General features: G+C 35.4%; 1 protein-coding gene across 1 annotated transcript in view; it reads left to right on the plus strand.

The window, feature by feature from the left end:
- The window catches only part of HGF (hepatocyte growth factor), a 74,646-nt gene that overhangs the window by 22,616 nt on the left and 36,637 nt on the right, over positions 1 to 15,393 (plus strand). Inside the window, exons 6-7 of the mRNA XM_004602142.2 lie at positions 3,321 to 3,441; positions 5,147 to 5,265. Of these exons, the coding sequence (XP_004602199.2) occupies positions 3,321 to 3,441; positions 5,147 to 5,265 (240 nt within the window). The remainder of the gene's footprint in view (positions 1 to 3,320; positions 3,442 to 5,146; positions 5,266 to 15,393) is intronic.

Genomic DNA, 15,393 nt, shown 5'->3' on the forward strand with positions numbered 1-15,393 from the left:
TGATGGATGAGCCATTTTCATTTGTTTATTTAGTATCAATTTTATAAGGCTATATCTTTATGGATGAGAGAGCAATGATTAAATAATTTTCTACATTTAAATTAAAAATGCCTGTGAGCAAACTGTAGATTATGCTTTTGAAAAAGATATGGAGAGTATTATATTTATGTACATTTAATTTTTGTGCCTATGTGAAACTGCTGGCTAAATAAATGTTTGGAATTTATCTGAAATTCTGGTTCATGAAAAAAATACAATTTGCATTCATTCATTAATATTATTTTCTTATGTCTTAAACATTCAAAATGTAGTATTAAGCTAATTTGGTTGATAAAATGGGAAAGATGTTCAATAACTCTACTTGTTTTAGAATTCAAGTATAGTTTTTGTAGTTTTCTGCTACTGTTTAGGCAAGAACTCTTTTTTCAAAAAGAAAGTAACTAGAAACATTTATTTAGTTTGAGTTTATGTGATCTGGAACTGCATTTTTCTTTTCCTTTTTTTTTAAGTCAAGTATTTGCTGGAATGTATAAATTATTTGCTGACAATAATAGAGCAAACCAAAGAAAACACAAGCAGGAGCAGTCCTCATGGCTTTGCTTTGTTCCTTACATTATACTTTCACCTGGTTTGTGAAGCAGGTAGACTTGGTGTCCTCTTATATTGCTTGACTTTGAGCTAGGAAAACTGGAGGATTCTCAGAGTACTTGTAAGGTAATTTCAATTAACATCCTGATGGTTTGATGCAATGGTGAAAAAAGAAAAAGCCTTGTATCAGGTATCCAAGTTAGTTGTTTTCCACTACATCTTTTCTCTGTTCTGCAATGGGTAAGAATCAACAGAATGGAAACCTCCTATTGGAAACCAGAAAGCAGAGGGTAATGGAGATGTTGAAAAAAGCAAAGAAGTCAACTTTCTAATATTATTGCTGAGTCTGCCTTTAAGATGACCAGTTCAAATGTCTAGGAAACAAGTCATAATCTATAGGATAAAATTGCAATTAGGGAGAAAGAAAAGAGCACTGGACTGTGAGTCAGAAGACCTGTGTTCCAGTCACAGGTTTGACATTTTCTGGCTTAGGTAAGTTCCTTAAAACTTTTCAGAGCTATGTTTTTCTCATTGCAAGTATCAAATAGTTTCATATATGTTAAAAGAAGTGAATAATAATTAAAGAATACTTAACTATCATACGTTTAACATCTCAATCCTATCTCAGGAAGCCTTTAATTGTCTCCCCCTCCTAAAACGTCTTTCATTCCCTTCCAAATCTAACATTATTCCTGCTAACTTCTATATTTTTCTAAGCCTTATTAGGTTCTACAACTGCATCAACAATTTTCTCTTCACTTTACTGTAGGTGAAACATACTATTTCATGCTGTGGTACCAATTTAAGGTATTTTACCTCGTATAGATAATCCAACTCATCCATCCTTTAAGGGTCAAATGAAATATATTCTCCCCTGAAGAGTTATTATTGCCAAATATTTTGGACTTTTAGAATAGAACAAATCATCTGAAACTTGCTACTCACCGCGATGTCCAGGAACCAAGAAGCGTCAGCATCCCCCGGAAGGTTGTCATTCATGCCCCAGCCTTGATCTGCTGAATAACGACTTACCCATTAACAAGAGTTTGAAGTGAGTTTTATCCAACAAGTTGGAGAAGTAACAATTCTACCACATTCATTCTGGAAAGTAGTCATATTTTACAAGGACTTGCTTCATTTGTGCGGTTATTTTTTTTGTAATAATAGAAAAACCTCCTAAATTTTATAGCAATGCCCATAGCCTAGCTCTTCTGAAAATGGTTTTATTCAATCTCATTGCAAAGAGATACAGATAACTGCAGTTGTTGAAGGAAGCAAAGCAGGTAGATCCTGATTCTTGAGGGGCTAGACAAGGTTAAAAACCGTATGTTAGTACTTATCTCTGATGTTGATTTTACTCTTTAACTTAATACAAAGGATCAAAGAATGATAAATGCCACACCACTCTTTTCTCAAACTCTTTTGTTTCTTTTTTTAAAAAAGAAACTAAATAAGTGAAGGATAATGTGTAACTTATATTAAGTGTTTTATTATGGAATCAGCCTTGACCAACCAGAGCATTATGTCACTGTACTCTTGGACCTCTCCTTTCTGTAATTCAGAAACTGGTATGTGACAGATCACAGTATCAAATAAGGGAAAGTCAAATTAGACCCTTTGTCTTAGTCTATAGAGTATTTGAAAGCAGTAGATGGATTGTTAAATGGTCTCCAGTTTCAAAAGTTAATGCCCAATTATAGTACAAAAACCAAAGCTTCCAAAGTGATTATTTGAATATTAGATCCCAAATTATTACAGATACTCACTCAATTAGATTCTGGTGGATAAGCTAAACAATTGATATCCTTTCCCCTTTTCAGATAAGGTTATATGGACAGTAAACACCAGATACAAATGATGTGTTTGGGGAAGTTTGCCGGATTTGTAGGAAAGCCAAGCAATGATTTATTCCACAGGATGCCTGCAGCACTACAAATCAACCTGTCCGCTTGAGAAGTCTCATTTTCAGCTAGTTGATATAATTCAGAATTTTCAGTGAGACACAAGAGGCCAGCCAGAAAGAACTATTAATTAACCTCATAGAATCATCAGTAAGATCCCGGATAATTAGATCAGCTTATACATTTTAAAAACAGTGAGTATAAGGAGTTCAATAGCAGGTCACCTTTTAGTTTAAGTGAGATAAGAATGTAAGCCCGACTACCTATTGAATATGGATGGTCACTATCAGAAAGGAGTCCCGATCTCTATTAGAATTCCTCTGTTCTCTGAAGAGTACTAGATTTCTTATCAAAGTTGGTCTCTCCAATCTATTTTTTGTGAAATTATATGTACTTATTTTTAAATCCTAAATTTCATGATTTGGAGGAGTAAGTTAAGGAGAGGAGCAGTGAAAGGAATACTAGCTTTCTTTCTTTTCTTATTTTTTAAACCTACAAGAGGAATGTCTCTAAGGGCCAATCTTAGTGTTTCTAGGTAGCTTTTGGACACTTACTGCAAATTTAGATAGGCAGCCTCCTGACTCTCTGATAAATCTGAATGACACTAATTATTAAAAAAATCCATTAAAATAAATTAAAAGTTCTATGGGGAGTATTTTATGCCACTATTTATGGGCATTAGACCCTAATATAAAGTTTAAGCGGTATGTAAGTCTTTTTTAAAAAAATTCTCTTTACTGAACAGGTGATTTACTGTTCTTTAAATGGAACAGTGGTGTTCTTGATTTTGCTGTCAGAAGCAATTAACATGCCATACTTTAATTTTATTAGTTGAATGCATGACCTGCAATGGAGAAAGTTATCGAGGTCCCATGGATCATACAGAATCAGGCAAGATTTGTCAGCGTTGGGATCATCAGACTCCACACCGGCACAAATTCTTACCAGAAAGGTAAAACATCAAAAATTATTAAAAATGATTTTTTTTTGTTTAAAAAGGCATTATTTAGTTTATGACAAACCGCTATAAAATACTTCTTTATATGGTAATTCTTACAAGTTAGTGAACATAAAATTTAGAATCCCTTGAGAGTTTTTTTTCCAATTATATTGATGGACTCAGGATGTTGGGAAAAAGGAGTAGAAGGGGATATATTCAAGATAGATACTAGAAGCAGGTTTTCACTGGCTAGGCAAAAATTTAAGAAATCAGGATAGTTCCGAACACAAAACCAGCAGAGTTCTACAGAACCGAATTACTAATGGAAACTTCCTCTTTCTCCTCCGCAGCAGAAATAAACCCCTTTAAGTAACGACCAATTTGACAGCCCAAGCTGTGGGAGGAGGCATTGTTGCTGAATTCAAAGTAGCCCCCATCTATCTATCTATCTATCTATCTATCTATCTATCTATCTATCTATCTATCTATCTATCTATCTATCTATCTAATTTTGGGGGGGAGGGTGGTTGGGTGCACCTAGCAGTGCTCAGGGATTACTCCTGGCTCTGCCCGCAAGAATCACTTGTGGCATATTTGGGGGACCCTCTGGATTGCCCGGGATTGATCCAGGGTTGGTCACATGCAAGGCAAGCACCCTACCTTCTGTGCTTTCTTTCCAGCCCAACCACCCCCTTTTAGATCCACTTGTTCAGTGACTTAGGTAAAGAGGGGTCACATATGTGACACCATGACACAGGTCATGCCCATAAAGAGGGAATGAAAGGTTGATCCCATGATTCTTTTGATGCTATATCTTAGTATGTTTTTAAATTGTCAATCTAAAGTCAGCCAAAAAGTCTTCCCAGGAGTAAACTTTTAGCTTAAGTGGGTAAAAATAATATGTCTACTTACTTTAAATCACAAATTTCATTCATTTTTACTTGAAAATTTTCATTTGACTGAAAGGTAGTACATTTCCTTTTATTTTAAAAATAATGGTTAAGCATAAAAATAGCGTGAACTGATTCTCTACTGTTCTTTGGAATTTTTTTCTATCTCTTTTTTTATCCTCCTGCCATTTGCTTGTTGGTTGTTCTAAGTAAAATTACTACCTAATTTTAAAGGGCATCTCTTGTCTTTTAAGTGAGAGCAGAAAGGGATATGGTAGCAATTAAAATCAAGTCACCAATTCACGACTTAATTTAAAGGGAGTGTGTGGGGCAGGAGGGGAGAGAAAGTTGTATGTTGGAGTTTGTCTCTTGCGCTGATGGTGGAGGGGAGGGCATGACCTAGAAAGGTTCTATTTCCAAAATTGAGCTCTCATTAGTCACAGAGCTATTGAAACTTAACTTGCAGTATGAACTTTAAGCCTGCCTTAGAAGAGAATTTGTTTTGTGAATGAGCGGTCTACACAGTTCTGCTTACATAATCTGTCCTGAATTGGACCTTTTGAGAAGGGAGACAGTCATTACGACAACTAGTGAACAGGTACCAAAGTATCCTAACTTAATAGTCAAGAGGATGGTGTTCGAGTTCCCAGGATGTGTAAACCCATGGATTTTCTAATTATCGATTAGCTGTCTATGTAAGGTAAAACAGGAGACTTCTTTTCGCAGTTCGTAGTATCTGAGCTAAGTCAAAAGTTATTTTGTGAGCTGAAGACTGGGTGGTGTTTCCAGGCAGATTTACATGACACTTTTCTTGGTGTGGTTTGCAGATATCCTGACAAGGGCTTTGATGATAATTATTGCCGCAATCCTGATGGCAAGCCGAGGCCATGGTGCTATACTCTTGACCCTGACACCCCCTGGGAGTACTGTGCAATTAAAATGTGCGGTAAGTTAGGGTCAAATTTATTGCTTCCTTTTCCTCTACCAGACTCGATCTTAGCAGGCGATTATTAGTGAGACAGGTTAACAACTATTTTACTTGATACTTTAATGTGTGTAGGTTTTAATATTTTAAAGAATGTGTTAGGTAATCCTATGCAGTCTTTTGAATTTTCACAGAACCATTATTTAAAAACAAAAATACTGAAATAGACACATACATGCCTAACAGTTTTATTTTCAATAAAATCCTAAACATTTTCATGCTATCATTAAAAAGAGCAAAAATATCTTCAGTGAGAGAAAAGAAATCAGCGGGTACAGTAGTCTGGTATCATTAGAACTGTAAAAGGTAAGACCTTAGATTCTTACCACTTGATTCTTTATCCTTTCACTCCATTTCATTTTAGTGACATAAATGAGCTGTCAACAGACTATGAACCTCTTCTGGTGAATGACAGAAGAAAATAAGTGGAAAATAAGTCTAATATAAGCTTCTCATGGTCAGGTTTAATATTTAAGAGCTGAGCTCTAACTCTCTGATTATTTTCCTATGAAGTCTATTTCAATTTCACTGTTTTAGATTTTTTAGGATCATTTCCAGCTAAGCTCAGAGCTTACTCCTTGCTCTGTGCTCAGGATTCATACCTGGTGGGGCTTGTAGAACCATATAGGGTGATGGACTGTGTGCAAGTTAAGCACCTTAATTCCCTGTACTATCCTTCTTGCCACCTCTCACTTTGACTTTTAGCAGTCCTACAGTCCTAGCTCTCCCTAACTGATCATTAATAAGCTTTGCTCATTAGCTTTGTTGGATCCCTTTAAATCTGTACAATTATATTTCCTACATGATTATTTCACATAGTGCTACTCTCTGTCATAATGCTGGATAATAATTAGAGATACTTTTTTTTTATTTCTATGAGTACAGTCTTTTAAACTAGATTCTAAAATGCCTTGACTAGTAGAGTTGCATATAACATAGCAATGTTATAAATTAGCTGGGTATTATTAAGATAAATGAATACAGAGATAGTTTAAACACAACTACATAAGATCAATACAGCATCCAGAATGGGCAATTATGACAATACATGGCTAGGTATGGATATATTTATATTTTCCTAGAACAGGGATGGGGGTATTCCTTTAAACAGACATAATTGAGCATCAGCCACATTATGCTACTACTCAAATGAATTTCTCCCCACTTAGACGTGCTAATAAAAGGAAATATTTTGGACAGCTCAAATCTTGGGATGTGCCTGGCATACGTGAAATAGTGGCAGAATTTGGAAGGCTCTCAAAGTGAACACAATGTTCTAGGGAAAATGAATCATATTCTTTGTCCTTTAAAATAAAAGATAACTCCTACTATATATTTCTCTGTAAATCCTGCTTTAGGTCCACTCATTGACTTAAAATCTTGGTAATTGTTCCATCATTCTAGGCTATTTTGATGTCACAAATCAATCGTTTCCTTTCCATTTGTGTGCTTGTGTGTGTGTGTGTGTGTGTGTTTGTGGTGTGTTAGGTTCTCTTTTCAATCATCTTGTGGAATTAGACCAGAATAAATACACAGCAAACCCTTTCTTTACAAATATCTTCCCCAGCAGTCACCTTTCTGAGAAGAAGTTACATGCTATTCTCTCCTATTCCTACCCAACCTATGGCTACTTTTAGAAAACATTTGGGAGAGGGGGAAAAGTGCAATAAATATGACTTTTCCTACTATTACGTAGCTTACATTTCTCCAGAGCGAAATTGGCTAATTTTGCAGCTAACATACTAAGATTCTTTAGTTTTGTTTCCTTTTGAGAGATGTTTTATGGGTTGGAGCTCTCATAGATCCTGGGATAATTCTATCTCTTTTAAACAGAAAATGGGATTATAGGATATAGTCCTATAATCCTATAAATTCTAAGAAAATGGTGCTGGAATGTGTGAGCTAAGTCTATGTACTTTAGATTAAAATTATTTTTTTTCCTTGGTCACACCTTTAAAGATGGTGCTCGGGAAGTTGCTTCTAGTTATGTGCTGACAATGTGGTGCTGGGGAGTGAACTGGGGTTCCTTGTACACCAGGCAAGCACCTAACCCCTATACTAATTTTCCAACCTGGATAAATGAACTTTTAGTAACCTTTGAGATTTAAGAATAATGGAGAAATTTCATTATAGAACAGTATTTAATTTGTAAGATTACATAAAGACACCAAAACTTTTATTAAATTAATAAAACAGCATTAACATCATAGAAACTTGGAAGGCATAAATGATATTGTAAGAATAGTAAATATTCTTTATTTACTAAATAGTAAGTAAACCCCTTGGTTTACTTCTGTAGCAAGACTTGCCATTTACAATAATTTGGCGGTGGTTTCAAATGTGTATTCATTTTCTATTGCTTTGTAATTAATCACTAAAACTCAGTGGCTTAAAACATCACACATATATTATCTCCTGGTGTCTGTGAGTCAGTGCAGGTGTGTTCTCCCCTTAGGATGTCACAGACAGTGATCAGTTCTCGACCACACCAGCTGTCACATCTAAAACTCAGCACTATATCCAAGTCTCCAGTTGTTGGCAGAATTCAGTGTCTTGTGGTTTCAGTGCTAAAATCCTAAAATCCAAGAGGCAGCCTGATATTTCCTCTCATATCACCATCATATGGCTCTCTGTTTCGTCAAGGTCAGATAGGAGAGCTTTCTATCCCTTTGAGCCTCTAATCTCTACAACTCTTTGAAATGACTCACATGATTAAGACAGTTCACCTAGGGTAATTTTTCTTTCATTAATTTAAAGTCAATTGAAAAATCTTTTCACTTTTGTTGTAAACAAAAAACAACCTTAAGATTCTGCTCCCCTCAACCCCTCCCCAACTTCATGTTTACAAATTCAACCCTTACTCAGGACATCAGTAGAAGAAAATCTTGGTGGTCATATTAAAATTTTGTATGCCACACCTATGTTCCTATGTTTGTACTCTCTGGTAGTAACAGAATATTGATTTCCTGCATTTGACTTGTATCATTAGATTCTAGAGTAACCTTTCTTGTTTTCTCTGAATAGTAGTAGCTTGCATTCATTCTGAATCTTTAATATATTTGAACAGAGTTGATGATTGTAGGACTTTATCTCTTTACAGTGGAAAAGAAAATTTTTTTTAAATTGGTTTGACAACATAGTGATCCAGGGGTGGTAGTTTAGGGACAGTGCTGAAAATTTTCTGCCAGAAGGTGTAGCTTAATGGTTTAGTGCTTGGGCCTGACAGTGCTCCGGGTCACCAAAGTTATTCCCAGCAGTGCTCAGTTGTTTTAGTTATTTCCAAGTATTTTTTATTATTAACTAGTGTGTTGCCATGAGTTTCCATATATCTTTTTTGGATTGTAGATGCTAAGGAGTAGAATTGCTGGATCATATGGTAGATCTATTTTTAATATAAGTAGAAGTCTACCTACTGCTTTACATAGAGGCTAGTCCAATTTACATTTACATCAAAAGTACAGGAAAGTTTTTTTTTATTTGACCTTTTCCCAAAATATTCTCCGGGAGATACATACATGCCTAAGTAATCCAACATCCTACCTTGCCACTCACAAGTTCTTTCCTACTTTGGGATTCCCCAAAGGCAGCCTGTCCAGACTTTGTAAATTTTAAAATGGTGTACTGTGAGGGATGGGGTATTTAAAAAAAACCTCTAACATTCTAAACAGACTTCACAATATATTTGCTTTTAAATATTTTAATTAATTTAATTAAAATTACCTGTGGAGAAAGTGGTAGATTTTCATGTCCTTTTATTGATTTGTTTCATTTTTGTTTTATTTCATTCCCCTTTAAGTATTTCTTATGCTATGCTTCAAGATCAAGTGAAAACTTGGCTTATGTCACATATTGCCACCCCAAAAGATTTATCTTCCACCTTCATCCTGTCACCTCAGCTTCCTCTCAGATTTCCTCTTTCTCTGGACGAGTTTTGCTTATTTGCTGCTGGTTGTCTTGATGGTTTTTTGTTTACCAATAAAATGAACACATCTGTCATGTTTTACCTTAATTTTCTACTCTTATTTTCCTTTTTATTTTTTAAACTTTAGATACCTAAGTGATTGAAGTCATTTTATTTTAACATATTGAGGTGATTAAAATGCAAAAATGTGTATCTATTATGCATAACTTGATATATTTGCTTTTGCTTATATTTATGTATATGCTTACCCAAATATGTATGTGAAATCTTCTTTTCCATCTCTATAATCTCAGAGTTTCCTGCTCTCCCTACCTTTTGATGTATGTGTATGACAATACTTACCTTTAGATCTATACTTCTAACAGTTTCTTAGTACATACAATTTTATTGTTAAATATAGCCCCCATGTGGTAGAGAAGATTTATAGAACTTACTCATCATGCATAACTTTAAAATTTTACCTGTTAAACAGCACACCATTTTTAAAACTATGATTTTTTATTGCTAAGAACGCTATTTGCTGTGTGCCTTCCAACCCCAAGCCCCATACAATGATGCCTTAACTATAAACATAACTGCATTTGAATGTTGAGTGTTGGATTGTATGCTTTGTGAACAGCACACAAGGGTTCAACCTGCGGCAACATATAGTCCTCCAAGCATCTTTGGGAAGGACCCCCAAGAACTGAGCTGGGAGTGACCCTTGAACACTCTCAGATGTGGCCTCAGACAAAAAAGAACAACAAAGTAACTGCATTTGGAAAGAGGACTTTTAGAAAGTAAAGTGAAATGAGATCATAAGATCCCAACTAATGGAATTCATAGTCTTGTAGTAGGTATAAGACAAGATCTCTGCCTTCCACACCTTCAAAAGCATCACCTTAGGAAAAGAGTTTTCACCAGGAATCAAATTGGTTGGCACCTTGATCTTGGCGCACCTAGCATCCAGAATTGTGAGAAAAAACATTTCTGGTTTTCGGTCAGTGTTTTTCAAACATTTTACACCTTGAGACCTGTCTGCCGACTGGTAGTTGAAAAACCACTGTTTTGAGTAGTCTTGCCTGTAATATCTTATTATTTAATTTCAAGTCCACTAATATAAGTTGTTATTGACGATAAGTAAAAGGAATTATTCTTCCTAGTAACCAACTGTTTTTTGGCATATTTTAAGATATGTTTATATGTTAGAAAAATAATTTTACTGAATCACTTTATTTCTTAAAGAAAGCTACACTTTTTTTTAGCACTTTATGAATTCATCCCAGGCCCAAGAGATTCACAGAAATAGTCATATTGTTTTCTGAGTAGAAAAACAATGTCATCAATACTATTTCTCAAGAGAATGATCGTATATGTGGAAGTCTATTCCAAATCATCTTCTAAGAAATAGGGTAAAGAGTTGAAAATCTTTCATGAAAGTCTTGTCTCCTGAGCATTTTATACCAGAAAAGACTTGGATAAAGTCCAAGGAAAAACTTCTGATAGGAATATAGGTTCACATGGCAAACAAACGTGTAAGCAATTTGAGGTCTACATTCTGGATGTCTTTAAACTACTTTCCCATGTCAAATTTAAAACAAGAGGCCCTTAAAATTTACATTGAGTCTGCTTCTGCCCTTTGTGGCCTAAAGAGCATAAGTCTGCTGATGAGAAAGCTTTACACACTGTTTTCAAGTCTTCAGGGAATCATTATAAAGTAAATCCTAAATTTCAGTTGCTCTTCGGTAGCTGGCAATAACTGGGTTTGGTTGAATAATCAAGTATTTGTCAATGATGTATAGAGTATCTTGTTCTTAGCTATAGGAAAAAAAATAATAGCTTATCAACACTAGGAAACCTATTTTTTTTTTAGGGGAACTGAAAATGTAAGAATTGACTTGTCATTCATGTGAAGTTTGCTGATTTTTGGATGTGACTCTGTGAAACTGTGCACTCACACTTTCCAGCTGCCATGCATTAGGGCCATGGAGTCTGCAAAGATGCGGCTGACTTTCACAAAGAAACAGATCGCATTCTTTATTGGTTATCAGTTGTTTTACTGTCTTCAGGGAGAAGATATTTGTCCCAAGAAGTAAATAAACGTTAATAAATTTTTTTTCCAAGAAGTGAAAAATGTAAACCGCAAAGTTTACTACCAGACAATTTAGCAGATTACTGCACAGCCACATAAAAATAATGAATGTTCTATAGGCATCCATTGTATTTGGTCATGTTGCACTAGGTGGATGAAAAACATGCAACAGTAAACATTCTTTTTAAAGGACTTCCAAACTGAAAACTCGGTGTCAGTCATCAGAGAAAAATATTCCTTCCTTCAAAAGGCTAATGAAGGGGCCGGAGCGATAGCACAGCGGGTAGGGCGTTTGCCTTGCACGCGGCCAACCCGGGTTCGATCCCCGGCATCCCATATGGTCCCCCAAGCACTGCCAGGAGTAATTCCTGAGTGCAAAGCCAGGAGTAACCCCTGAGCATCGCTGGGTGTGACCCAAAAAAAAAAAAAAAAAAGAAAGAAAAAGGCTAATGAAGATCATATAAATATCTTTACATCAATTTGCAAAGAATGGTCATTAATGACACTCCTGATAAGATGGTTTATTTGTGAGGAGCTCTGAGGAGTGTTCTTAGCACTTTCAGTGTAAGTCTGGTAGACATACTTGCAAAAATATTAGTATATCTGTGGATGTGGTATTTTGAAACATGTCACTTTGACTAAACTTGATCAGATACCACTGATATTTAGGGGATGTTTTTATGTTTTTTTAATAATTTGCCTCTCCATGGAGACTTTTTAAAAACTTACCTTAGTCAGGTTCCTTCTTAAAATATTATAGCCACAAAGTAGCTTTCTCATGTTTTAATAATCCTTTCCAAATTAAATGGGATGAAGCATTTGCTTTGGTTTTGCACCAAGTTTTGATACTTATTCATTATGGCAGCAAAAGGAGCTGATTTTATTGCAATTCAGGAATAACTCATTTAGCTTGAGTAGTAAGTATGTATGTGGGCAGCAAAGACAACACATTTATATCACAGTTAAATGGTCTCTGGATAAATCATTCATCAGAGTCCTCATCAGATAATATTTATTAAAAAGCTGCATTAAGTGTCATAACTCTTTTAACATTTATTTATGGGTTAAAACTCGTCACCTTATTATACTAATATGTCTTTATTTGCCTTCATTATTTCTCCCATGCTTTGCCAATAGAATATGTAGTTTTTGTTTATGGGATAATTTCTAGCAACTGAATGTTAATTGTTATAAATTCAGATGCAGTAACTTCAGAAGACCCTGTTCCAGTTAAAACTACTAGCGGAATGCTATGATTTTACAGTTAAAACTATAATTATTTCCACTTAATTAAATGACAAGAATAAAAATGTTATTATTTGAAGTTTGAAGTTCTGTATTCTTAAAACAAATGACAAAAATAATTACAGTATTTTATATTCTTTTAGAATAATCTGTCAGTTTTTAAAGTCTTCCATAATTTAGACTTTTTATTTATCTATTTATTTATTTTTTAATTTTATTGAATCATTGTGAGACAGTTACAAGATTTCATGTTTGGGTTACAATCTCACCTATCCCTCCACCAGTGCACATTCCCCACCACCAGTATCCCAGGTATATCCCCCCTTTCCTACCCTCCCCCTCCTCCATGGGAGACAATATTCCCCATACTCTCTCTCTACTTTTGGGCATTATGGCTTGCAACACAGACACTGAGAGGTCATCATGTTTGGTCCATTATCTACTTTCGGCATGCATCTCCCATCCCAACTGGTTCCTCTAGCCATCATTTTCTTAGTCATCCCTTCTCTATTCCATCTGCCTTCTCCCCTCCACTCCTGAAGCAGTCTTCCAGCTATGGGGCAATCCTCCCATGTATCTACTGTCCTTGGGTGTCAGCCTCCTGTGATATTATTCTGTACTACACAAATGAGTGCAATCCCTCTATCTCTGTCCCTCTCTTTATGACTCATTTCACTTAGCATGATACTCTCTATGTCTATCCATTTATAAGCAAATTTCATGATTTCATCTTTCCTAACAGCTGCATAGTATTCCATTGTGTAGATGTACCAAGGTTTCTTTAACTAGTCATCTGTTTTAGGGCAGTTGTGTTGTTTCCAGATTTTGGCTATTGTGAACAGTGCTGCAATGAACATATAGGTACAGTTGTCATTTCTACTGTGCTTTTTTGCATCCTCAGGATATGTTCCCAGAAGTGGTATTGCAGGGTCATATGGAAGCTCAATTTCTAGTTTTTGAAGGACTGTCCATATTATTTTCACCAACAGTGAAAAAGCATTCCTTTTTCCCCATATCCACACCAGCACTGGTTACTTTTGTTCTTTTGTATGTGTAATTTAGGCTTTTTTGAGAGAATGCAACAGACTGATGGAATTTCCACTACAGTAACATAATATTAAAAAACATACATGTTAAGGTCCAAGAAAAATTCTATTTATTCAATATGATTTGCATTTTACTAATGTGCAGTAATGCTTTATGTTCTATAATTGTGGGGATTGCAAAAAGGTTTAGTTCTTTACCTCAAAATTAGAATCAAGTAAAGCATATAATTCAAGTCCAAATATTTGGTTTTTATTTTAAGTATTTTGACTTGTTTCTTTTTATTGAATGTCTAATATCTTCAAGATAATTTAGTACAAGTTTAGGAGATCAACCTCTTCATTATAATATTTCAAATGATGAGGGTTTTCTGATGCTACTTTTAGAAGTAAAAAATTTTAAATAAATTTTACTGACATACTTTTTATTTGAGATACAAAGTTAGTACTAGCAATTCAGGACTCTGTATGAAGTGCTGAAGTTTTTATGGATCAATGAGCAGGTAAATATTTTTCTTGATATTTTAAAATAAGTGATCTTTACTTTGACTTAGTAATAATGATGTCCTTTTTTTCAGAAACTCTTCTAATTTTTAAGCTCTGCCCTCAAATTAGAAAACTATCATTATTATATTTTCATTTTATAATTTATCTTTTTTTTATAATCATGTGGTTGCCCACAGTTACTGAGTTTTGCAGTTATAATCTTTTGTTTGTTTGTTTGTTTGTTTGTTTTTTTGGGTCACACCCGGTGATGCCCAGGGCTTATTCCTGGCTCTGCACTCAGGAATTACTCCTGGCAGTGCCTGGGGAACCATATGGGATGCTGGGAATCAAACCAGGGTCGACTTCTTGCAAGGCAAATGCCAACCCGCTGTGCTATTGCTCCAGCCCCGAGCAGTTATAATCTTATATTGATACTACAGGCATAAGATTTTACACTCTCCCACACAGACAAGGTTTTGACTCTGAGCTGCTTTTATAGAAAGATAAAACCACCCTCTCAGGCCAGGGCAATAGTACAGTGGGTAGGGTGTTTGCCTTGCCTGCAGCCAACCTGGGTTCAATCTCCAGCATCCCATATGGTCCCCCAAGCACTTCTGGGAGTAATTCCTGAGTGCAGAGCCAGGAGTAACCCCTGTGCATTACTGGGTGTGACCCAAAAGGCAAAACAAAAAAACCAAAAAACAACAAAAAAAACAAAACCACCCTCTCAGCTTGCTTCCTTTTTTGGAAATTTCATTAAGTAATGACCAAACACTTGATCATACTTAAATGTTATATTTTGTTGCGTCCCACAAGGCTAAGTCGAAAAGGGTCCCCAAGGTGAAGGGAGAAGGGCAAGGAGTAAGGAAGGCTGAACAAGCAATGCTCATGTAGCGTCTTTATTGAACAAGCAACAGACTTTTATAGGTCTCTAGAAGGAAGCATACATTGGAAAAATATTCAAGGATGTTGAGGATACATAAATTTAGAATGTCCTGGGTTTCAAGACATCAATGATGTTTTTCTATAGTCACATAGTTTCAGTGATATTTTACCTTGGTTATATAGTGGTCCAACATAGCAGCATGTTCTGCCACAAGAATGGGGAAAGAGCCCGTCAGAAAAACAAGAAAGTCAGCCCTTAGAATGTGTAACTCCAAGACAATGGTTTCTATAAATCAGCCTGTAGGGAACACGTCCCCAGGACAAGAACTTTCTTAATATTTAACTAGCACAGGCTCCCAACAACATTTGTTTTCATTATTTTTGTGTTTAGCAAATCATAATAGTATTCAAGAAGCACATTATATTTGTCTTTGATG

The sequence above is a fragment of the Sorex araneus genome, chromosome 1 (assembly GCF_027595985.1).
Source record: "Sorex araneus isolate mSorAra2 chromosome 1, mSorAra2.pri, whole genome shotgun sequence".
Taxonomy (NCBI): domain Eukaryota; kingdom Metazoa; phylum Chordata; class Mammalia; order Eulipotyphla; family Soricidae; genus Sorex; species Sorex araneus.